Source organism: Poecilia mexicana, unplaced genomic scaffold (assembly GCF_051168715.1).
Source record: "Poecilia mexicana isolate PSO_F unplaced genomic scaffold, ASM5116871v1 scaffold_12, whole genome shotgun sequence".
Lineage (NCBI taxonomy): Eukaryota > Metazoa > Chordata > Actinopteri > Cyprinodontiformes > Poeciliidae > Poecilia > Poecilia mexicana.
In genome coordinates this window covers 15,893,566-15,919,403 of record NW_028263381.1, presented here as the reverse complement: position 1 = coordinate 15,919,403, position 25,838 = coordinate 15,893,566, and the positions used below count along the sequence as shown (strand labels likewise).

General features: G+C 38.4%; 2 protein-coding genes across 4 annotated transcripts; both read right to left on the bottom strand.

The window, feature by feature from the left end:
• Positions 1-79: 79 nt before the first annotated feature.
• Positions 80-3,603, bottom strand: ptgdsa (prostaglandin D2 synthase a). 2 transcript variants are annotated; one of them, XM_014987982.2, is made up of 7 exons: positions 3,391-3,603; positions 1,799-1,938; positions 1,508-1,584; positions 674-784; positions 483-584; positions 291-351; positions 80-222 (listed from the first exon to the last, which is right to left on the bottom strand). In XM_014987982.2, exons 1-6 carry the CDS (start codon positions 3,481-3,483, stop codon positions 323-325), a joined length of 552 nt encoding a protein of 183 aa, XP_014843468.2. In that variant the 5' UTR covers positions 3,484-3,603; the 3' UTR covers positions 80-222; positions 291-322. The 2 variants fall into 2 exon arrangements, with proteins under 2 accessions (XP_014843468.2, XP_014843467.2); XM_014987981.2 differs by having other exon boundaries at positions 320-351.
• Positions 3,604-8,840: 5,237 nt separating this feature from the next.
• Positions 8,841-23,063, bottom strand: slc27a4 (solute carrier family 27 member 4). 2 transcript variants are annotated; one of them, XM_014987977.2, is made up of 14 exons: positions 22,674-23,063; positions 19,957-20,118; positions 17,557-17,767; positions 16,492-16,675; positions 15,204-15,362; positions 13,996-14,065; positions 13,727-13,818; positions 13,124-13,233; positions 12,769-12,978; positions 11,841-11,967; positions 11,137-11,274; positions 10,885-11,049; positions 9,957-10,103; positions 8,841-9,065 (listed from the first exon to the last, which is right to left on the bottom strand). In XM_014987977.2, exons 2-14 carry the CDS (start codon positions 20,115-20,117, stop codon positions 8,908-8,910), a joined length of 1,932 nt encoding a protein of 643 aa, XP_014843463.1. In that variant the 5' UTR covers position 20,118; positions 22,674-23,063; the 3' UTR covers positions 8,841-8,907. The 2 variants fall into 2 exon arrangements, with proteins under 2 accessions (XP_014843463.1, XP_087867132.1); XM_088011006.1 differs by lacking the exon at positions 22,674-23,063 and having other exon boundaries at positions 19,957-20,138.
• Positions 23,064-25,838: the final 2,775 nt, after the last annotated feature.

Below are 25,838 nucleotides of genomic sequence, written 5' to 3'. Positions count from 1 at the left end.
CTAAAAGTGTTTGAAGGTTTTTAACAAATTTCAAATAATTTCATACATTTATAAAACAGAGGTTTGGGGAATACAAGGATATGTAATTTTTTTTTATTTAAATTGGACAACAAAAATGAAAGAAACTGAGAAAATAGACTTATATGTATTGATCGCGTCTCTATTGTTGATATTGGGCAAAACATCTGAATAAATTTCTTTCAGCTTCCTCTGAGATAAAACCTAGAAGAGAAACAAAATTTAATTTAGCACGGAAATTTACAATAAATATATATATTTTTTGTTTTTACCTTTTTTAGGTAACAAACAAACATCTTGCCTATTATCCAGATCCTAACGCTGGACAGTTCTCTGTTGATGAGACAATACAAAGAAAACAATGATGAACTTAACAGGACATTTCCACCCATTACTTAAGAAAACTTACTTATATCATAGTATTTAAACTGCAGATATTTAGACCATTTTTCATCAATAATTACCTGCTGGAGGAGGGGTCAGAATAGATGCTCGGGGGAAACCACGGGACAAAGCAAAGGCCTTAAACTTCTGCAGGACTTGTACTTTGGTTCTCGGTGAGCGACCTGTTCAAGCAGATCTGGGTGAGCTACATGTACTCAGCACAGGAGCTGGAAAAAAAAAAGTCAATTTAAAGTGTCTTTTTGGGTCTCACTGTAGAGCGCCGCCTGTGTGTATTCTCTGTTAAAATTCTCGTATTTGAGAACCACGGCATATTCAGAGTAGTTTGTGTCCACAACAGTGACGTCCTTCACCATGTTATGGCCTGAACAGGAAAAACAACAATGAATTTCTTGAAAATGTCTTGGAAAAATAAACCAAAAATGCCTCGTTTTTTGTGTTGGGTGTGGTGGTATGACTTATTAAATCTGAAAATATCATATGAATGTTTACACTATGATATATGTGGTAGGAAAAGGTAATTAAAAAGAAAAACAAATTAAATATAGGAAGAATGTAGACAAATTAAGCTACGTTTTGGTAAACATTCAGTATTTAAAAAACTAAATCCTAATTTAAATTGTGTTTCTATTTGAATTTTGAAATGATACCACAATACACTTCTTCATATTTTTCTTTTTAACTTTGTAGATTTTCATTGTGTGTTTGCTCATGTTCCTTAATCTAAAATGTTTCTCAGTCATATTGTAACATTTCTTTGAATGACCTCCTGTGGCGTTCAATGCATCTGAACAGTCTCCTCAAAAACACACACTGGTCTCTGCACTTTATGAATTTGTTTGCTTAATCTTTGTACACATTTTAGTCTTTCCACACACAACTCTGGATTGTTTATTCAATAAGCTCATAGATTTACATCACATATGACATTAAATATATATATATATGTATTTTTTTACTCATGCACCAGTTAGCGAAAGGAAATTTCCTGCTGATGTAACTATTAACTTATTGGCCAGAAAATCTGATTTAGACAAATAAATCCCTCAATTTAATTTGCCTCAGGATAAAATTAGAAACCACTAACGGGTGCTGAAGTAGATGAAGTGTCCAGGCACGCTTGTCTTGTTATACTGGTAAAATTTAGGAATGCAGGCCATAGATCTGAAGCACAAAAAACAAACAAACAAAAAAAAAAACATAAGATGTTTGTGCTGACTCTCAAGCAAGTTGTGAATCATGCTATAAGTAAAATGGCATGTGTTGGACTGAATTCTTTATCCACTTAACCAGTTATATATTTTTTCTATCAGCTCTGATAATAATCTGTAATTGCTAATTTTATCTGCCCTTTATCATTTGACATATTTGGACTCACAGAGCTTCCCACATTGTGAGGTTGGCGTTGCCGCCGGGCAGCGTTGTGATGACGCCCATGGAGATCTTCACTTTGTCTCTAAAAGGGATAAAGCCTGGAGAGTCATAGGCAAGTCCCACTCGGTACCATTTACCTGCAAACTTAATGCATATGACAGCATAGAAATCTGAGGTGAGTGCAAAACCAAACAAAAGCAATAAAGCTTATTTCATGGTAGAGGTCTGGGAGAAAAATAATGGCAAACTATATTAGTCTATTTGATCTGGAAAACTGGTTTGAATTAGTAGCTTTCCATTGGAATAACACATATTTTGCATATGTAAGCTAACAAATTCACAAATGTTTGCTTCAAAGTCTGCATGAAAACAAGATCTAGAGGTGTTAGAATAAAAAGGTGATTAACATAAAAATATTTGCAACTTTCTTACATTGTGAAATCTCAGTTCAGAAATAATTTCATATAAAACTGTTTCACTGTGAAACATTTTGCAACTTGAAATGATCAAATGAAGTCCAGAGTCTATATATATATATAAAAAAAGTGTGAAATAAACATTTAGTTTGAAACTAAACACAGTTAAATATAAACTGATGTATTCCACCGCATAGTGACCTTTACTGGACATCACAATAGGCAAATAAAAATTAAAGATAACTAACATTTTTCCAAGCACTCATGCCACCCTTTTACTGAATGGCACCCTGGGTAGTGAGCCATCTAAATACTTCTGCAGAGGCCAGCTGATGAACCATCATTTGATCCAGGTGTGTGGAACCAGGGAAAGGACTAAAATGTGCAGGAAGCTGGCTATTGATGAGAGACTTTGGCTACCCCTGATGTAGAATATAAAATTTACACTTTTAACCATTACGTTTCATAATGTCTTGCTACACAAACAGGTACTGATGGAAGTAGATTTCCATATTTACAGGTGAAGATTTAACCTCACACACCCTCAGTGTCTCAGTCTGACCCGCAGTCTGACCACAGAGGATTACGTGGAGCTAAAGATTATAAAAGACTCAGCAGTTTGTAATTTCTCAAGTCACAAAGTAGCTCTCTGTCCTCAGGGGAGTGGAGAGTGTTTGGTGGGTAGACACTCAGAGCACTGTGAAGTATTTAAGGAGGGATGGTGGCATGGACTGACTAAAAATAATGCAGATGAGCGATGTTGATCATCACGAAGAGACGCTTTCCTCAGTGTAACAAGGTGCCTCTGAGCACAGCTCGTCATACACGCCATCTTTTCATAGCTGTATTTTATAAACACATGGACAAACTCCCCACACTTGTTAACATAGACATGATTTTTCGCATCTTAATCTTGTGGGAAACTTATTAAATACTTGACAGATCTGAAATAATCTAATGAAGGCAAACAAACATTGGCGCTTTTAAAACAATTTCCCTTTCTGCCACGTGGAATATCCTCCAGCATCTCTCCGCACCTGTTGTGTCACACATTAATCCTCATTTATAAAAGCAGTTTGTTTGTGTCACCCATCAGCAGCTGTCCTTAAATCTGACAACACTCAGATATTCTAGTAGAAAACACAACCTCCCTAAAGTACAAGCAAGATGTGAGTTTTACCTTTTCCAAGTTGAAATCCTTTAGTGGCTTCACTGAGTGCGCCATCGTCACACACATCATCACCATGGCGACAGAGAGCAAGGCAGTCTTCATGGCTGCGGTGGGACACAAAGCTGCAAGACGAATATGCTGAAAACAAAACAAATAACAAAAAAAGTTTGAAACAATTTATCAGGCCCTAAGCCTACAGCAGAAGTCAACAGACAGACAGAGACGGGCAAAGGCTGGGTTGATATTTGCTCTGACTCCTGATCCACCCACCTGGTCGTCAGCCAATGGAGGCAAAGGATCAGAGAACAGAAACAAGACTGTTAGAAACGTGTGGCTTGCGAACGTTCCCCCCGACTTCTCAGAAACACGCAGAGTCATGAATGTGGTTTACTTAGGTCAGCTGAGATTCAGGTGCTGCCCCCGCAAGTCAGGACGGACCGGACGGCGTTTCGCAACATTTACAGATGATGTTCCAGGAGGAACAAACCGCAAGCATCTGCACCAAAAACATTGCTGACTTAGCTCTACTTTTAGGCAGACTGACAAATAGTTCAGACAATACACATGACCTGTGTGTCCCCATGACCCTCTCTTCAGCAGCGAGTTTATTAGAAAGAGGATCATTTTTTATGTTTTATTTTAGGTAAATATGACATCTAGAGTTGAAGGGGAGAAACTGATATTAAATCTCTCAAAAACAGAGAAAGAGGAAACAAACTGAAATCTCTGACATGAAGTGAAAGGTCACAATCAGAAAAAATATATCTTACAAAGAACTCAAAGTAATATTTAAGATTGGGTTAGGATAAATATTTTATATTAATCTGGTTTTATTGGTTCCATTAACTTTGTGGGAAAAAAGGACATTTTGACCCTCAAAATATATATATTTTTGTTGTTTTTGAAAACAAATGATTTGTTGTTCCTCTTTGGAACAACAAGCCACGAGTTCAATGTGGTTTTAAAGGTTTCCAACCATAAACCATAAACACACCCGTCATGACATGAATGTTGTAATCATTTCAAGTTTGGCATGTCTTTATTAAACTATTATGTTGGAGAAAACTTTTTTTTAAATTACTTTTCAAAGAGAAGAATTTGAGGCAATAACATTTGGTGTCGCCATCATCAGGCATGATTCTGGATGACTGACCATTTTGCTCTTCTTGGTCAAATTGGTTGATTTCCTGTCTGATTTTTTTTTAATTTTATTTTTTTAAAGGAAGATAAATTACCAAGTTACCATGTTAGCCAGCCCCACCAGAGGATACTTGAAAAAAGTAGGAGGGTTTCTTTGCTTTGAAAGCCTCATTTTAACTCGGCACACCTGACAGTAGAGTCTGAAGTTAAATTAATAAATCTGGACAAATAATACTTTAACTGCTGGTTGTAAAGAAGGCCATTGAGCCCACAGTTAATTAATGGCCAAATAAAAAAACAAACTGAACCAGAGTCAAAGTGAACAATGTAAATAGTTTTATTAATAATTATTTTTCCATTTGCAGCACTGCATCTATCTCCCTTTCCTTTAATACAGTATGTGCACAACTAGCCTTGTGTGGGTAGGAGGGAAACTGTCTGTGTGTGTGTGTGTGTGTCACACACCTCTGAGACCTCGTCTACACACTCTGCACAGGTTGAGAACTGCTGCAGTGCAACAACACAGTAAAACAAAAGCAACAGAAACAGAGAGAGGCAGATTTACTAACACCATAACGAACGAGGGGGGAAAAAAATGTGCAAAAAACAGGAAGAGCCCTAGAGGACACAGATGCATCACAAGAACATGTTTCATCAGCAAAGTTTAACTCAACTTTATTGCATCTGACTTAATGGTGAATCCACAGAGACTCTAGTAATCTTGACCAATTAGTTTATGTTGGAAATTGTTTCTTCTGAGGCCTTCTAACATTTTACAACTTACAAAGTTATGGTTTAATTGACTGAAGTGCTGTGTTCCACAAAACACGAAAGTAATGGGAAAATAAAATGTAACCTTAGAAATGTGGATGTAGTTGTCAAACCCAAAACTCTCTAAGGAAAATTTGAACAATAAAGTTTATTTTGTAAGATTTATTTTTACCAATTAAACTTATATTAATTGTAGTGTTAAGGAAACACCACATCTCTAATTTCCATCAGTATTTTTCCAACACGGAGATGGCAAATCAAACAGACTGCGAGTAATTATTTTCCTGTCCTTTCCTTGTGCATCTCAGACGTGAGATAAAATTTAAACTGCTCACTCGATTGTCATCCAAGCACAAAACCCCTTTTAGACCACAAAATCACAAAGTTATGATTTCACACAAAAACAGACAAAAAGCAGTGGATCAAAGAATAATTGGCAGGCTTCCAAAAATGAAATAATTTAAGCTAATTTTAAAATATATATATATTTATTTAAAAAAAAATGACAACATCTTCTTCAGAGTGCAGTGCTCTAGGCCTGTTTAATCACTCGCCCCCCTGGTGGTATGAATTGACAAATGCAACCGCCACCAATCAGAAGCATCATAACAGCCAAACCTTAGACACACAAATTACACTTCACCTCACAAAAACAAATCAGTCATTTGTTCATTCCCCCCCCCAAACACATTCATGTGACCATTTTACACTCATCATTAAAGAATAAACTCAGTAGCGAAAGAGACAAAGGAGGCTGGAATGAAGCTGGACCTCGAGAACGTCTCCGTTGGACTTTTCCCCCCTCAAATGATGAGGAAACAATGGGTGAAAAAAAAAATGACAGAAGATTTCCTATGTCAGTAAATGCAATGTATGAACCAAGAAAACATGCTTCAATGCACGCAGCATCAGCATCCTGAAAACAATAACAACATCCTGCTTTGGTGTACTGCATGTGACTGCAGGATGCAATGTAAGGTCAAGGGTTACAGAGCAACAGCAGAGAACTCAAATGAGCAAAAAAAAAAAAAAAAAGTTTCTTGAAATTCGTTTTTAGGTGAAGCTAAATGTCGCCAGAATTCATGAACAAGCCAGTCATATCCGGGACGATTTTTAATCAACGTCTGAGACAACGTGAGTTCAACTGGGACAGAGTAGACAGGAAACAGAAAACAAGGCGCGGCTATTAGAAGGTGGGGCGGTAAACGAGCACTGCAAACACAAATTAAGTTCAAGGTAGGAAAAAAAAAATCTTAAAGGAGTGTCTTAGGAGATAAATTCTTCCTGCTCCTGGCAGGACGAAGACGCTACCCACTTGGTTTTTGCAGAACTTAAGGAAATCTCATGATCCTATGTAGTCAAGTTGCTATGATGGAGAACAAACTGAAATAAGAAATAAATGCTGAAACGTCAGATTAAGAAGAGGGCCAGGGCCTGTGTGACTGGGAGGTGAACTCGCAGTAAGGCACAGTGCTCTGCGCGTGGTCCATGGCGCTCGTTCATTCACGAAAGCGATGGACAGCGACACTGACTAGAAAGAACAGTTCTGGTCAGAAGTTTACATACAATCATCATGGGATCAAATTACATTAACTTTTGATCTTTTGATGATTTTTTTTTTATTTGAACTGCTCTGTTTAATCATTTTCAGAAACAAGAATTAGAATTAGATTAGGTCAAAATTTCACAGATTCAAATATATGCTTATTGCTGCCACCAACAAACTTCTGGCATGGTTATACTCAATGGAGTCCAACTTTTTAAACATCTACATTTGATAATCTGTGAACCAGAGCTTAATTTTCTTTTTCCAAGCATGATACTGCCACCACCGTGTCTTCAAAAAACAAAGCTTAAAAATTAGGTAAATTGCAGTAAAAAAACAAAACAATTTAAATGAAATGTGGTCAAATATTCAGTCTGAATATTGTTGATGGTTGCAGAAAGTATGTATTAAGCTGAAAATCACAAAGGGATATGTAACCAAATATTAATGGGGTTACATGAATATATATAGCTATATCTTTGACTCTGTGCTGATTAGACAATCCGCCATAAAGTCAACTATTTGCACACCCAATGCTTGTTCTTTCAAGTTATATGTTGCATAACCATTCCAAACTGGAAAATGAGAAGCTTAAATAAATAATAAAAAGCCCCAAATTAACCATAGTGAACATAAAGTAAACTTCTGATTTCTCTTCTTCAGTTTCAGCTCCTGTTCGTTTTTGAATTTTGTTTTGGTCAATCAGTTCTCCTGGACGTCGCAGAATCCCCCTCATAAGTACTCATCAGGAAAGCCTTCTGTCACACCCTTTTTCATATGCTTTAGGTGAACACAAACACAAACAAACCAACACACACACACACACACCCATCCCAAGATGAGCAAAGTCTACCTATTCAGACAAAACCTGCACAATTTGGCCACATTACCATGAGAGTTCAACACACAAACCAGGAAAAAAAAAAAAAAAAAAAACATTATTTAGCCCAGGGTTGACTTTATCCTGTTGCTTTACTTTGTGTTCCAGCAGCCAATATAAAATAGGTTCAACAGCTTTGCTTTGATGGACTCCAGATGCCAATGTAGGATGGATTTGGATGGACATACAGCATAAAAAAAAGAATGATAAAATACAAGTTCTATCAACTAAAATATGTAAACATCAACTTGAAGTATTTGGTATGTTGCTGACATATTTTAATAAATAAATAAAAACAAAGTTCTGATGGCTTGCAGCTGATTATTGCACTGCAGATGCTGGAGAGTTATTGCACATTAAAGCTGCAACCACTGGTCTAATTTAACATGCGTGTTCCTTCCAGCTGCTCTTAAATTGTTCCCTTTTAGTAGAAACGCACGGACGCTTTGGAGAGCAGCGAGGTCGGAATGACTAATGTTTCAGGTAATCTGAACTTCAGATGGTGTGAGAGATTGTGGTTCGTCACTTTCTGGCCAGTTGTGCAGGTTAAGTCAAAAGCAGAGGTGCCATCTTTCACAAGATAATCTCACTAGAACATAACATGATAACATGAACAGAGATAACTTAGGTGCACAAAGGTCCCTTCGTTGTTCCTCACACTTTATATGCAGGACTGGTTTCACAGTTCTCTTCAGCATCCTTTGAAGTTTGTGTTAAATCTGCATTCGCAAGTTGTTGCATTCTGGATTCCAGGCAGCTTGTATGCCTTATTTCTTGCTGGGAAAGCATGTTTGGTAAGGGGTCTTCAAGGTCGGTGTTGCAATGAAAGGATGTTTGAAGTTCCAGAAAGAACCTGGTCTCTGTGGTTGGTGCCTCTCTTTTTGTCTGCTGAGGTAGCGAGAGAGGTTGCCGGGGAGATTTCAGCCGGGATGGATGGAGCAGAGCATATCCTTTTGAGCGTGCTGTCCATATATCTCGTTTTTTTTTTTTCTTTTCTTAGAACTTTAATGAGCAAAGTAGGTTTGAGCGTATGTGTGTGTGCATTGGCCTTTGGAAGCGTATGGCTCTTACGTTAGCATCCATGTATATGCTCTGCTAACCTGGGCAGGCAATGTTGTCCTCTTTTCTTTATTGAAATATGTCTGCATGTCAGTGTGTGCACAAGTTGATGTAGTGGTCTGTCAGGCCGTCACAATTTGTGCTTCCCAGACACTATGGAGCGGTAGAGCTCTTCGTCCAGCTGCACATAGCGCCCTCTGCTGGAATCCAGGAAGAACAGTTTGTCTGACACAACAGTGGGATTAAAACCATCGTGACGCAACTCTGTCTTCTGGAATTTAAACGTCCCTGGAAAAGAGAGGCAGAGGAAAATTGTTTAGATATTTTTTGTTTAAATTAGTCTAGGCTGTGTTTTTTTTTATTATTATTTTGTTTTTCTTTCATGTTTTATACACATTATTCAAGCCCAAATTCAAGACTAAAATTTTCAGAATTTTGGGGAGTTATGTTAGATATTTCTATCAATGTTTGAGATGAAACAAAAAACCTGCCAAAACCAAAGCAGTTCAGAATTACAGGTGCGATGAATGAAAGGAGGACTGCATCAAAGTAAGGAAGTGAAGAAAGTAGGAAGGAAAAAGAGACTAAAGACAAAATAAATGAGTGAAGACACTGTATCAAGGAAAGAAGGAGGGCAACAAAGAAAAAGAAAAGAAGGAAGAAAGATCAATGAAAGTAAGGGAGGGGGAAAGGAACTAACTTTATTCATTGTTTCATTGCAACTTTCATTCTTTCCTTGACATTATAGAAAAAAATTGCTGAAAGGTTTATGCCTACCAGTTCTCAACAGAACAAAAACTATCTAGCTTTTCTTAATTGTTTTTCTAAGAAACATGAATCTAAATATTAGTGGAGTGTGTATATAATTGAGCAAGTGTGCATAGTTTGAACCGTTGTGGTATAGAGGAAATCCATAATGAATTCAAACGTGCATTATTTTTAAAGTTCAATTGATCTATTGATTGTATAATATTTATGAAAATTAAATCTTTCATATTAATCACTAAAGACCCAAATATAATATGGCTCTTGCCCAGTGGCCACTGGAGATGGACCGCGGAGCGCCCAGCAGGTTTAGACAACAGACAGATGAAGATATGATGACCCAAAATGGGGGCATGTACGCTTCACCTACACAGCACATGGATCCTTTAGAAAATAAAATGAGCAAATAAATACCCGTCTTGTTGACTTCTGGAAGGAAGCGAAGAAACACGGGTCTGGCATACGGAGGGAGAACTTTCTCCATGTCCTTAAACAACTTCTCCAGGTCCGTGGATTGGGACGGATCAGCGATGGCTGCCATTCCAGCCTTTCCCTCTGCTCCTGTGCACACAGAGTCAGACATACAAGATGATTCACTACTAACAACTGTAGAGATCTAGGTTCAGGAGCAACCAAAACCCTTTATTTATATTTTCAAACAGCAACAAACTAATCAGCTCTTGGTCATACCGTAGTGGAGAATGTGCCTCCATTTTTACATCCATTTGGACATTTTCTGTACCTGCATTGTCTATGTTGGAGCTGGACAGCTGGAGTCAATACTATTAATCCATTAAAACAATAGAGGAAAGAACCATCCATGCTCATCCTCCTTCAAATCCAATGCTCATACTGAGCACATTCTTGATGTACGGCAATGTAGAAAAATGTAATAGTTCATTTGCTAGCCTTCCTGTTTAACACTACGGATATCCTGTGCTCATGACTTATCCATTTTGCCAAGATTGGATGAACATTTCACTTTCAGATTTGTAAAGCTGGTGGTGACATGACTCAAATGACTTTTATTAGTAGTAACAGGTGGTTCTAAAAAGCATTCAGAGTGGCAGGCTGAAAAATTATGCAAGCTACACTTTTCAAATGTTATTTGTAGAAATATTTGAAAGCGATAAAAACACCTTTTGTTTGTATTCTTCTGCTTAATTTGTTTATAGCGAGCCCATACAATCTCAATAAAATACATTCAGGTTTGTGGGACTTTGAACTCATTTCATTTTGGGACAACTAACAACTTTAGAGACATGTTAGACATTTTCTTAAGCCCTTACCATGTAATGTCGGAAACATACAGCATGAACACAAGCCAAGTGAAAAGGTTTACCTGGGATTTCTACTCCATAAACAACCACATCTTTCATCTCTAGCAGCCTGCTTAAGGTTCCTTCCACTTCGGTCGTTGAGACGTTCTCTCCTTTCCACCGGAAAGTGTCTCCTGTTCGGTCCTTGAAGTACATGTGGCCGTACTTATCCATGATCAGAACGTCGCCTGTTTGGAGGATTTAATAACCGTTTGTTCAAATGAGGTACTTCAAACATTATAATACAATAACATGTGCTGGAGGAGGATTCTAACCAGAAAGATAGGCGCTATCGCCCCTCTTGAAGACACTGCTAGCGATCTTCTTGCTCGTTGCCGTTTCGTTAACGTAGCCATCAAACCTTCGGAGGGGATCGTTCTGAATGATCTTCCCAACTAGCTGGCCAGGCTCGCCTTGAGCAAGAGAAGAACCAGATTACTTCACATTTGCTGGCATTTTTGGTAAATATTTGTTCATAATTTCAGGATTTTGCTATATTATAGTTAGAAACTGTTCATGTGTGAAGAAGAAGTGAACTTCCAAAACATTGTTATGCATAGGACTACAACTAACAATTATTGTGGAAATTGATTATGCTAACAATTAATCAGATAAAAAAAAAAAAACTGGCATAGTCTGCAAATTTTTAATAAAAAAGTACTTAAAAGTACAAGACAAATAATTCAAATCCTTTTAATCCTGCTGTGTGTTGTTCTTTCAGCAAATTACCTTTTTTAGAGTTTGTGTACTCTAGTTACCAATAAAATCAATCATTAAGTTAGTTGACAGTTATATTACCAATCGATTCATTTGATTAATTATTTAAGTTCATATTTTCATCAATAATCCAGTTTTCATTATTAACTATTTTGTATGTGAATATATAAGCAGCCACATCTGTGTCTACAGTTTCTTAAAACAACAACAACAAAAAAACACAGCAATTTTTAATGTATGACTCACGAAAGTAAAAACCCACCAGGTTTACAAGGAATGCAGACACCATCAGGTCCTCGTATGAGCTCCATGGTCTCCTCATCAACCCTCACCAGCCTGATGGGATAGATGAAGGGCAGAATCTGGCTGTTAAAGCCACATGCGCCAACCTAGACGGCAAACAAAGAAGTTAGAAAAAGGCCAGGCTGGTTCATTTTTGCAGTGTATGTGGATCTGGGAGGAAGGGTGGAAGGAATGTGGCGGCAGTGATAGCAGCGTTTCCACTTCACGTGGATTCTTTAGTGAGCAGCTGTGCGGCTTAGTCATCTGAGAATCTGAAGACAGACTGGCCATACAGCCTGGCCAAGGCTCCAAACTAATCATGCTGACACTGTTATTAAGCAGGTGCAATTATTCCAGATCTTCACATTGTGCACAGACTTAGCCAGACCTGATTGGCTTTACAATACCAATAAAAGGCCCACATGTGGCTGCTAAGCTGATAAACATGCAGATTTTTTTTTTTTTTTCTCCACCACAACAAAGCTAAAACCTACGGTGCATGTGATGAAACCTCTGTATTTATTAATACCACAACTCTGCATGCTGTGAGGAAACATGCTTGTGTAGACAGGATTCTTTGTGGTGGTAGCACTGGGGTTAAGACAGCCTGGAAAGAAAAGGAGTACAAAGAGCATAGCAGCCTTATCTTTGCCTTCACACTGAAGTCAGGTTTGTCAAATTTGCTGCGATTCAGCAACGTTCAAAAGATTACAGAGGTCCAAGGCTGTTCTTTAACCTGGTGCAAAGGTGGCCTGACAATGCTGCAGACACAAGGAATCTGCAACAACTGATGTGCTGCTTTCTTAAAGGAGTCCGTGCAATCTCTATTTTATGTTTGTGACATCACAATAAAATAAAGTATTTTCCCTAAAGAATTCTCACTGCTTCTTAGCAGGTTGTGTTCCCACCTTGTTTCCAAAGTTGCCCAAGCTGCAGTTGCACTCTGTGGCTCCGTAAAACTCTGCAATCTGCGGGATATTGTAGCGTTTCATGAACTCCTCCCATATGGACTGGCGCAGGCCGTTCCCCAGCGCCATGCGCACCCGATGCTGACGTTCAGAATCTCGAACTGGTTGGTTTAGTAGGTATCGACAAATCTCTCCGATGTACTGCACGATCTAGATGTTGAATATGGAAATGGGAACAGAAACGATTCCAATGATTAATAGCAATTCAATTAGGTTGACAACAGGCTGTTCAAATGTTTTGAGGAATATTTTCAAGACGTAACAGAGTGACTCGTGTAAATGAAATTAGTCTTACGGTGCAGTTATATTTGACACAGTCGTCCCAGAAACGGGACGCAGAGAACTTCTTTCTGATGACCACAGTCATTCCGTGTATTAGGCACTGTCCCACTCCCACAATGTTCCCTGAGAAAGAAGAATATGAAGAATCACACCGTCACTCTTTTTGTACGAGGTCATCAAAAAATGGAAAAGCTGAAATTGCAGATGCAGCTGAAATGAACAATAAAATCAGTTTAATTCTGTCTTTCCTTCTCGGACATTTGAAACACACATTGTGTTGAGATCAACATGATGCCAAGGCTCTTCAGAGGAAGTGCAGTAAGTAGGCCAAACTAATTTGCCTTTGTTTGAACAAGGACTCAAACCAACATGGATGTGACGTTTCTACAACCGTAACCCAACCCACAGCCAACGACTGCAGCCTCTCCCTCATCTAGTTTGATTTGCATTTGAGGCGGAGTGAAAGTCTACTTGTAAATCCTTCTTTTCATTAGCCTTAGTGTGAGAAACTGGCTCGAGCACATGTTTTTGTTTTTACAGTTTGTTTAAATCGCTTTTGTACGGTAGGAAATTGAGCCAAAAGGGAAGTAAAAGTAGTAAACTTAAGCAAACATACCTGCAGAGTGATAGAGCGGGAGACAGTCGTAGAGGACATCGTCTGGTGTCATCCTAAAGCCGTAATATACCAAAGCAGCCATGCGGTAGTATCTGAAAACAAGAACGGAGGTAGATACGAGTCAAATCAGTCAAATCAAACGCAGCGAGATTTACTTTATCTCCGTCTCCTTCTGTGCTAAGATTATTTGAACTATACACAACATGGATCTAAAAAGAACAGCTGCAGTTCCTGTGTGTTCGTTTGTTGGCCAAATGCCTGCTTCCTACCTGCTGTGCACAACAATGGCAGCTTTAGGCATCCCTGTGGTCCCTGATGTGTAGATATAAAACAGCCGATCTAAAACAGAAAACACAGAAACAGAAGATGATATCAGGTTGATATTGTGCAAATGCGATAAATGTCTAAAAATGTTTCTTCTGCTAAATTTCAACTTCTGCATATATATGCAAACACTGTGTGTTCTACCTGAGTGTTGAACCTTTTCTAGAAGGAGTTCCTCACTTACTCACTCTTGATCAGAGCACAGATGGAATTGAGCAGTGTATCATAGTAAGCCCTATCAGCACTGTCTGATCTTATAACCTGAAATCTTAAACTCACAAGGATTGAAAAAATAAAAAAAACATAGCAGAATAATTTCAAAAAGACTTGTATAGATGTGAAACAAAGTCAGAGTGAATAATTGTTGTGGCTCTGTGTGAGTAAAGGTCAGGTGGAAATGTTACATCCTCTCTTGAATTGTTTGGTAGACAGAAATTTTTGTGTGTCAGGTGCTTTATGTGAGAACCAGAATAAGCAGATAGAGAGCAGTTTCTTTTTAAATGTAATGTTTATATAATGCTTTGCAATAGTATCCGTACCCTTGCATAGATACATTTATACACAAATCGGTTATTTATTCATTCAGTGGCTTCTGAAAGCAATTAGATTCACTACATTCAATATTTTTTGGCTGCAGAGTGCCAGGGAGATGGAAACAAAAGTACACCACAATTTTTATATTTTTTTTTTACTTTCTCACTCGGCTCTAGTCAGATAAATCCAAAACTGATGAACGCTACATGTGCCAGAAATCTAACACTGCATTTCTCTCTGGGGCAATACTACATGTGCATGCATTTTGTGATCTTTGCGGGTCCCACTCTGGACAGCCACAGGTTGGCTAACATGTCTGTCATGCCACCTCAAGCTCCATAAGTATATGTTTGCTGAAATAAAGTCATTTACATCCAATACCTCCAACTACTGGCAGATCACCGTTTGCATACAAGCAACAGTGCTGCAATGTTTTCCAAAAATGAAAGTTTGTATGATAAACTTGTATCTTATCATGCTGAAATGTTTGGAACCAGAAACATAAGCTACATCTGAACAAAGTGAATTATTGAAACAACTCCCAACAATGTAACAAAAGGCAGTTTGTATGAACTTTGTCGTAAGGGAAGTCAAATCCGGCCCGACATCGCGTGTTCACCTGTGAAGCAGCGATCGGGCCGTTGAGGCAGGCGAGACGAGGCGCCAGCCAGCAGGGGCTCCAGGCACTCTGTTCCCTGCGGTACTCGCTTGGGGTCCCAGTCTCCGGAGCAAAACATCAGAACCGCCTTCCTCATCGAACTGTGGACCTCTGACACCGCTGTAAAAAAAAGAGAGAGAAAAAAAAAGAAGAGCCCTGAAATGTTGTGGGATAATTATCATAATTTAACCAATGGTGCAGGGAGAGCACATGATATAAGGTCAAAGAAGGTTAAAAAATAAGCCCAGAGCAACTCGACCAAAAACAAAAAACAAAACAGGAGAAAGTACCGTGACAATGAGTGTGAAACTGAAACGTCTCAATGGTTTTTTTCATACTGTATAAACAGAAACGGTGTGTAAGTGAAGCTTTATGTCCTTCTGGCTCAGTGCTGATGCTATAAGCATGATGTTTGGCTGCACCACAAAAAGGCTGCAGTTCCAATTACTTAAAAGCATTAAGCACATCACAGGCTGAAGAACCAATACAGAGAGAGCTTCATCAATCTCCGAATGTACACTTCCACTCTCTTAATAGATGTTGAGGTCAAGGATTTTTTTTTTCCCCCTGATGGAGCATAGATCCAGGAGTAAAACAGATCCCAAATGAATGTTACATTGCATGTTCATGTAATATGCAAGAGAAGGTTAGTCTATTAAGACGTTGTTCATTAGTAGACAGGAGATAATTAATGCAATTTTAATTCCACGCACATGACCTTTTAATGACTCATTTATCTACCGAGTGAGTCAGGCAATGCTTCTGCTGAGTGATTTTTTACTTTTTAGCCATTTTAAACTGGTAGGACAAAGTCACATTTAAATGCATAATGTGCTGCATGTGTGCACATAAGCTTGGATTGAAGACATGCAACTGATTTTGAAAAAAGTTGAATCATCAAAAAGAGAATGTCGAATATTTCTGAGTTCTAGGTCATAAATCTGTAAGAGTTGAACATTGTTCTACACATTTTTGCCACCTTCATCAGTGGCTGATTATCACTTATCAGGTGGTAGTCTTGTCAGACCTTGAATGCCACACATTGGCTATAAAGACAGCTCCACTGACTGATACTGAGGAGACACCTACTCAAATAACCATGTATCTTTTATGACCTCAGCTGCTTTCTCCCTGCACTTGCCTCTCTCATTACAAAGGAAGAAGAACAGCACCCATCAGCATAAGTCAGTACTGTGCACGCAGGAGGCTTAGGGTGGCTGTAGAACATGAGCTCTTCCCTTTATCTTACCATCAGAAAGCTCTGAACCAAACACCACAGCCTTGGCATTGGAGATGGTAACACAGTGGACCAGGGCATCTAGTCTCAAGTTGAAGTTGATGAGAGCAGCTTCAACTCCGATTTTAGCCATTCCCAGCCAGAGGCCCACATACTGGGATCTGTTCTCCATGAACAGGGCCACCACATCGCCTTCCTGAAAGTGGGAATGACAAAAGAGACACGTGCCGTCAATCTATAGTACACACGCCACTTTAGTTTTTCACGTTACAATTAATTTTAAAGCAGTTAAAAAAAAAAACAGGAAGTAGCACACCTAAGACAGAAGGAAATCCTATAAGGCTGTCAAATGTTGCCTACAAATAATCTGAAAAGTCCGGCCTTTCCTTGCTGAAGAATAGCACCCCCACAGCATGATACTGCCACCACCAATTCAGAAAAGTGTGGCATCCACTTGTACTCATTCCTCCCACTTTGATGCTCCCAATTAAATTCCAGTGAAACAAATTCCTTACAAAAGTTATCTTGTGAATAAATAGTCAGTTTGCGTATAATTAAAAATTAAATTGTGATATTGATTGCGATGAACCAGTTTTTTTTGTTTGTTTTTTTCCCCCATCACTAGTCTCTCTTTCAGGTCTACTGCCCAGTTGTTTAGAATCAAAATGTACAAACACTTGGGCAATTATACTATTGGGAAGCAGATTTTAAATTCAGGGCACCTAAAACAGTAGAGTTAACTAAATAAATGGTGTATGCAAGCAGACCTTCCGGCCTAACACGCCACCCTAAAAAGATGTTGGCAGTATGATGCTGTGGGGATGCTTTTCTTCTGAAGAACAGGCAACTCTTCTCAACTTTTTCATGACGAAAATTATGAGCACCATGCCTCGGTTTCCTTCTATAACTTTGTGCTGACAGTACAATAAAAGAAATATACACTGTACATTGAGGTTAGCGTTTATAATGTGACAAAAAATTGTATCCATTTTTAAAAATGAAAAAAAGAGAAAACAAGTTTCACAAATTATTTCTAATTCAATCCTTTTTTTTGTTTTTATTTGTTTTGCTTTTCACCTTAAAGCCACGGTCCAGCAGCAGGTTGGCCACTCGGTTGGAGTATTCATCCAACTGTCGGAAAGTCCACCTCTCTCCGGTCCCCTCAAAGATGAGAGCAGTTTTGTCGCCATGGCGCTGCACAGTTTCCGCAAAGATCTTAGGAAGAGTGTTCTTCTCTCTGACGTGTCGCTTGACATTGAGCTTCACGCGCAGTAGCACGTAGGCCGCGCTTTAGGAGAAAAATACAACACACCTTAGAGTTACAGCTCTAGAACTGATTTTATGATACTACAAACATAAAAGTGCTTCTTCTGCAAAAGAATCCTAACCTGCACGTAATATTTAACAAGAAATGTCAACTTTGCTTAGTTTTACATGATCAAAATGGATCTTTTCAAGGACAACCTTCAAGTAATGGCTGGCAGTTTTATGAAGCATGCCTCATTTGCTGGGAAGCGTTACAAAACATGCATTTATATTAGCTATACGTAGAAGGTACAAATATACCTTTAAGTTATTGTTCATATATAACTGGATCCATTATCGACACACATGCAATTCACAGCAGGAGAAGTAAAATATTTAAATAAGCATATCCAGGGGGCAAAGTCTGACTAAACAGCAACAATCAGTTCTCTGTATTTATCACACAGAGGTACAAGCAGAAGCCGTGGCTGAGTGAGGTAAATAATTACAGAAACCTCATAAAAACCAACAAGCCAAGTAATTTCATGGCTGTACTGTGTTCTTGTTGAAATTCTTATCATTGCATAAGGGATTAGTTTTATGCTTGTCGAGATAAATGGAGTTTACTGTAGCTCAGACGTCCAATTTTCACTCACATCACCTTTGGGGTTCTCTCTATTGCAACAGAACAAAACTGAAAGCAGTAATAAGCCGTTTAGTGTAACCTTTTTGAGCAAATGTTCTACTGCTAATGCAAAGCTACCACTATTTGTCACAAGTGTACATGCCAACAAAATGCCAATGGCTTGTCAAACTACATCACACAATACCACCCAATGAGCCAGTGTGGAAATGTCAGCCACAGCCCAGGTGAAATTGTTGAATTCTTAACCTTTATTCATAGGATACTGTGAGTAAAACTAAAAAGCTTACTAGTTTTATCAAAAGAAGATGTAGGTATGTGTATATGAAAAGGAGGATATGTATCTCTAACTCGCAAAGATGGAGTCCTTATTTTACACGTACTAATCAGAAATATGCACCATTACTAGATGGACCACTGTATTTGTTCTGAGGAGGTTTTTAAAAGGACAGGTTTTTGTTTACAGTTTCCCGTTTTACCAGTGGTAGAGGGGCGGGGGGAAAGGAAGTTAACCACAGCACATTACCATAGTAACCTTTAACTGTAAATATTAGCTCAAGGTTCACACATTAAATAATCGCTGTCTAGCTGCGTCCTTGGCATTTTTTCCACAGAAATATACGTCAAGCTAGCACCTTGGATACTATCAAGTGGCCCCATCAACATTTCTGCAAATAAAATCTGACCTGAAGATATGTTTTAGGCTTGGTATTAAATAAGGAAATGGGGCTTCAGTCACTTGCAAAATACAACTTGTGACTTTATGTAGTAGACCAAAACAATGTGGTAGCATCAAAGCTGTGAGATTATTAAGCAGGAAGAAGTAAAGCAGTCCAAGTTCATGTGAAGCGGTTTGGAAGTGCATGCAGAGTAATTGTTTAGGTCAAAGTTCATTTGTGGTTGAGAATCAATCACAAGATTTGAAATCTGATGTTTACAAGTGATTTTCATCAAATCTGGCAGAAGTTGAGCTATTTTGCAAAAAAGTACCTTTTGGGGCCAGTTGTAAGTGCTCCCAAAAGGTGGCGCTATAAAGTATTTAAGTAGGGGGGTTGAGCGAAATCTGAAATTGTCTAGTGACAATTTATAAGAAAAAATAAAATATAGGACTGTGAATACTCTTGGAAGGCCCTGTGAAGGAATCAATAATCAAAACGACACTTTGCAATTATGTCCTGACAGAGAGAAATTAAATGAGAAGTTTATGTTATCTGAATAATTAATGTGACATCTTGATATCTATAAATCATTACTGATAGATTAAAATGTATGATTTTATGAGATAAAATTTCAAAAGAGATGGAATATAGAACTAATATTTTTATGAAAGGACAAGACAACAGTTCAAAGACTTTTAACATCAAATTGATGTTACTTTATATCAGAGCGTTTTCCTCTATTTTAAACAAGCAAGCCATAAATACCCATAAATATAGCTCTTGTTTTATTATTTTACATGTGTTAAAGCTAATCAGTGAATGATTATTACCTATACAGGGGCTGTTAAAGGTCGGTGGCAGAAATTCCAATTCTGTGTTGTAAAATTTCAAAAAGTGCATTTGACATGTAAATATATGTTTTGTGCTTACTGTAGATCTCTGCCAATTGTTTTGGCAACAATATCCAGAAAGCTCCATCCTCCACTTCCAAGGTAGAAGATCAGGATGGCTGGAAGAACCTGGTACCAAGGCAGGCCCACCACCAGCCTCAACACAAACAGCAGGACTGTGCAACATGCCAGACGCATCATCCTGAGGGGAAACACACACATACACACACACACACACATATATATATAACTACAAATCAGAATCTTTTCAGGCCAAGCAATAGACCACTTACACAAATACTGCTAGTAGAGTATGTACACAGGAAGGGATTTTTGAGTTTGCGCTGCCATAGAGCCAAAGAATGTTATCGACTGTGATTCTGTTTACACATCCTGTGCCAAGTTTGAACTACTAACTTAGGCTTGGTGTGCACACTCCTTTGTCCCTCGAATTATTTCACATTTCTCACAAACTTTATATATATATGTAGAGCAACACATTACTGCAAAATAGAAGAAAAACCATGCATGACTTAAACATTTTGCACACAAAAAAAATCCTGAAAAGTATGGCATGCAATACTGTTATTATTGGATTTGTATTCTGGATCAATACTTTTAGAACCATCTCCCAAGTAGGTTTCTAAGAATATTAATACAACTGGATGGCAAAAGTCTTCAGGCTGGTGTTTTGATCTCAACTAGCACTTTTTTGAATAACTATTTTGTTCAGAGATTTTGTAATGAATTTTATTTGTTGTTTCTGTTATTTCATTTGAATTTTTAAAATCTCTTCCAGTTCCAGTGTTAAAATGTTTATTAGAATTTAAAGTTTATTGATCTATGTGTTCTTGCATTATTATGCTATTAACATTATATTATTTGAAAATAGTCTCAAAACAACAAAATTATCATTTATTGCAATAACTACTGGGATAATTTATCGTCCAACAAAATTTGTTATTGTGTCAGACTTACGCCACCATTCTTACAGAAGCGTCCACACATGACAATGCTGCCACCACCATGTTTCAGCATGGTGCATTTTGGATGATGTGAAACATTAGTTTTCTGATACATGAAAAGGTTTAATGTGCACATGTCTGTGATTTTTCTCAAACTGCACAAATGACTTCTTAGAGTCATTTTTATTCTTGTTCTTCCATAAAGGCCAGATTCTTGAAATGCATGACTACAAGCTGACTTTTTCGAGATTCTCCTTCTTAAGCTGTCAGTCACTGAACTCTTTGCTGCTTCTCCCATTAATGATCCCATTGCCTGGTCAGTTCGTTCAGCTTCCTGGCCATGGCTTGGTTGGTTTGCAGTTGTCCCACACGCTTCCCATCAACAAATAATGGACTAACAGTGACTAACAGTTTGTTCACCAGTTGTCCTTAACATCAAAGGGCCTCAGCGCCATATTAATAATGAGCTTGAGCAACACATTAATTCTATTCACCGATAAGAAGACTTCTGAAGGCAAATATCTTGATTTCATTTAACCATATGAGAGAAAAAGGGGACATTTGTCCTACATTTAGCTACATCCATCTTCCCTTAGATTTCATTTTGCCACCACCAACAACATCATGCACAGTGGTGATGGTGTGTTCAGGATTATGTGTAGTGTTGGTTTACCAACGACATTTTGCATCATAACAAATTCGAGCAAGACATCATAATGAATGGTTCGTGAAATTTGCTTATGTGTAGTAATAAAATAAACTGTTAAACGAAATACACAGCTTCCTGAAAAAAAAAATATTTACTTTTCTCTTGCAGCTGAGAAACATTTCAGACCTTGAGGAAACCATACTTAAACATAAAGCATCTGAAGTGTTACTGATATTAGTGGCTACGGCTACATGGTAGCAAGGAAAGAGGATCTCAGTCTGTAAATAATATGTTTACATCCTTGCTTATAAGAAATTTGCCAGCCCTAGCCTCGTCTCTTAACCACCCTAAAAGAAGACCGTACATTCAGGGATAGCTTGCTTTCTTGCTTCAAAATTGTGATTGTGTTCTTTTGCTCTGCTTCCAACATGTGGCTGCGATTGTGATTTTCATCGCTAAGCCGACATATAAAACCGAAACAAGCTCCCTCCCGTGTCATACCCTAATTTTACTTTGCTATTAATAACGAATGGGATTTGAGAAAAATCACAAATGACAGAAAGGTAGAAGCAGCCACATGACGGACAGAGACAAAAGCTTCATCATCCGCCGTTGCTGAACCCGGAAATTTAAAGGCGCGGAGCATCATATTGCGGTGGGGGCTCTGGTACGGAGAGGAAGGCTCAGCCCACTGCTGGTAACCTCTCTAACCAGATGCCATGTGCGCCTCAGATACGGCCTTCATTTGTGAGCCGGTCGGTTTGTGTGTATTGTATTGTGACATGATGCGGCTCATCGTGGTGACGGGCTTTTCTACACAGGCAGGATGCGCTGCGTAACGTGTGCGCCTCGGCTTAAGGAAGCGGATGGACAGCACGACAGCAGCAGCTGTATCTTTCGTGATGAACAGGCATGCGGTCTCCATATGCATAATTTACCTTTTAAGGATCTAAAGCTGCCTGAAATTACAGATCAGAGTGAACCCTTTGATTCATATCAGTGGGTTAATCGCTCATAATGCCGAGAAAGTGTCAGGACTATCTTCCGTTCTCCCAGGGAATAAAAACCTGACCACCAAACCGCGTAGTTGGCGCACACCAAGCCCTTAGTTGTGGTACAGGGATGAGATTTTTTTTTACGTACCTTGCCCCCTTCCTCTCACTGCTACAGCATGTAGGTGCTCAGCGCTCCGAACGTGAAACTCGTGGGAGATTCCACCTTGATCGGCTTACAGGCCAGCCTGGTCGCTCCCTCCGGCTAGATAGAGATTCAGAGAAACGCACCCAGGCAGACGCTCGCACTGGGCTCTCCTCCTGTCGTCAACCCCGCAACGACCTCCCGCTGCTGCTGCTGAGAAAATGCCCGAGCGATGCGCGTCGACTTTGACCCCACGATCATCATCGGGATCACAATAATTTATATTATCCTTCGATTCATTGTAACCGGTGAGCTCGCAAACAGGCGTAATTCAAATGACCTTATAATTTTCTAAGAGGAGCCCGCCCACGTCAGTCAGCGTCAAATCAGTGAATCAGGAATAAACGCTGACAGACGGCTGGAGCGGACCAATGGAGAGAGATGGTATTACGTCTCGTCCGGGAGAGGTGGGGTTTGCTGCGGTGTGGGAGAGGAAATGCGGCTTTGCTTATTGGCCAGGCAGGCTAGGGGTCCGCTCCTTTGTGGCTTGCCGGCGTGAGGGATGAGTTTATCACTGCCGGTTACAGGAAAAAAGTGGAAGGCGGCAGGATGGCCCTACATAACCTGCTTTTACACACTCAAATTACAACAGACTAAAGCTGGTATATGTTTTTTTTTTTTGTTAACTGTCACTATGTCATGGCAGTATAATAAGATACGCATAATCTGTGAAAAAAAAAAAATCAAGTTCCTCTGACTTCCCACAATGCTAATTACAGAACTATAAAGTCACGGCATGGTGACAGTTTTAACAAAATATATACATATATTTTATAATATATATATTTAAAGTACATACCCAAGCTTTAATAGTTAAATGCACCTTAACTTCCAGGTTTTTAGGCCTTCTTCACATGTAATTACATTTTCAAAAATAATAATCTTTGGAGGCCTACTTGTCCTTTCTAAAATGTTATTGTTTCTAGAAATTTCTTTATCCATGCAAAAAAGAAGAACCCTGACCCATAATGTTCTCATATGTGTGTGAGTTCTGTAAGTGATAATGCGGTCCCTGAACTTTTCTCTATTGATAATGAACTGTCAATTTGTCTTAACCCCTTTCTTTATCCTGGACAAGAGATACTGTCTACTACTAACAATATATACGGTTTACTTTTTCTTTAATCTAAAAAGTACTCTTGGAGTAGGGTTTCTATTCTTTCAAAAGGCATAAGTCAAAAGTCATGTTAAATCCACAGGGATTAGTCATAATAAAGAATCATGTTATGTCAGCATTTACCATACAAGGTAGGTCAAAGTAGGTGTACTGGTTGTTAAACCAGTGGAGACCATCTGGAATACGCCCATACGCTCATTTCCCATGGTGCACACCGTCTGTCCACCCAGTCCAGCCGCTAAATTCTCTGGCTTTCAAATGGTGAGGACCCAAACAGGCCAGCCCACACAGCCGTCTCCACCCGGTAATGACCGTTACAGTGTAAAATGAGTCCTGCCTCACCATGCTCTGCTCCACTCAGTTACTACTGCACTGTCAACAAAAGAGGCCAACAGATTAGCAAGGAATGAGGCAGGACAGGATGTTGAAATGTGCTAATTAGAAGAACCAGTTTCTCTGCCTTTGAAGACCTTTAACCTGGAAATTTTCAAGCTGGTAAATTACTGATCTGATTGCAATCTCAGACGGATATTGGAAAAGCGCAGTTATTTTTAAAGCTTATCTCTGCTGTTGTACTTTTAGAATAAAATGTATACCTTAAATTAAACGCATCCAGCTAATACTGCAGAATTACAAGAAATAAAAGGTTGGTAAAAATAGCTTTGATGAAAAAAGTAGATAATTCTGCTTATTGTGCATTTGGATCAATTACGTCACAAGAGACAAGAACCAAGCTCATTTGTAAACAGAACGAGCAAGAGATATGAACAATTTTAACTTGAGTTTTAAAGTGACGGGCAAGAAGAGTTTAACTTTGATGACCGCCAAGCTATGCTTGATACTGCAATGATGATAAAGCTAAACTGTGACAATGATCGTCCTTAGCTTCTTAACTGGTACAGATTTGTTTAATTTGCTACTTGATTTTTTTTGTGTGCTTATCACTTGCACAATGAGTAATCAGTGAATTCTACTTGTGTCATGTTAAATAGATACAAGTAGTTTAATCTTATGCAGATTGAAGTCTTACTATTTTGGCTTATCCCAACTACTCTCTTTCAGACTGCATAGCATTTGGATATTCTTCTTCCTTCTGGATTTAACTGGAATGATTACAATGGCACAGGCTATCCTGCAGCCGCATGAATGATGGAGCAAACCGGTATAGGTTAGAGTTCATGATAGCTATAGAAATGATTTTCAAAGAAAGTAGCGTGTGATGCAGAAGTTGCACAGAAAACATTTTTGGAATTTGAAAAACATCCTAAATAAACACATCGAGGGCACTGGGTGGTTTTGTTTGTGCTATAAATTGAGTATTTGGCCACTTACAAATTTTCCTTGTTTTTGCTCATTTAATACATTTAAATGTTTAATGTTAGTAAATATATTTTAGGGCTAAAAATCTAACTGGATTAATTGTTTCATGACTAATTGGGTATTGAAATAATTGTCAGCTAATCAAATAATTGTTAACTGGAGAGACTCCAAACTATTTGCTGAAAAAAAATCTAGAGTAGTAATTAAACTAAACTAAATACATTTTCCACTTACGATAAAATAAACAGATCAGTATAGATGTCATGTCAAGAAGAAGGCGCTGAGCTTTTCTCGTGTTAATACCAGAAGTATTTTTTTTTTCAGCTGCAGATCCACAGTTTGCTATAAATTATCAAGTAACCAACTGCATTTTGGAAATACAATGTTTGTTTTCTTATTTAAAAAAATTAATTGATTTATTTATTTCTAACAGGCTTAAATGATTAAATTAAAAATCTGCAGAATGTGCCAGATTAGTAGCATCATTAATACATTTTAGTATAAAAAATAACATATATGGAGTAGCTATCAAATGACAATTGTATTAAAGAGGGGAAAAAAACATCCAGTTAACACCATTTTAAATTATGAATTAACTGTGATTAATCCTTTTTTTTCTCTTTTTTTTTTGTCCAAAGGGCTGATTCATATAACTAGAATAACCGACTAAGCCG

Bases quoted from the DNA above. Each gene is read 5' to 3' on its own strand.
- ptgdsa (XM_014987982.2), bottom strand. From the start codon at position 3,483: ATGAAGACTGCCTTGCTCTCTGTCGCCATGGTGATGATGTGTGTGACG. The intron at 785-1,507 runs GTTAGTGGTTTC...TTTCCTGTTCAG, and splicing joins CTTCATCTACTTCAGCACCC to GCCATAACATGGTGAAGGAC. The intron at 585-673 runs GTGAGACCCAAA...CTGCTTGAACAG, and splicing joins CACACAGGCGGCGCTCTACA to GTCGCTCACCGAGAACCAAA.
- slc27a4 (XM_088011006.1), bottom strand. From the start codon at position 20,138: ATGTGTGTGTTTCCCCTCAGGATGATGCGTCTGGCATGTTGCACAGTC. The intron at 16,676-17,556 runs GTGAAAAGCAAA...TCCCACTTTCAG, and splicing joins TGCTGGACCGTGGCTTTAAG to GAAGGCGATGTGGTGGCCCT. The intron at 12,979-13,123 runs GTAAGACTAATT...TTCAACATCTAG, and splicing joins GTGTCAAATATAACTGCACC to ATCGTGCAGTACATCGGAGA.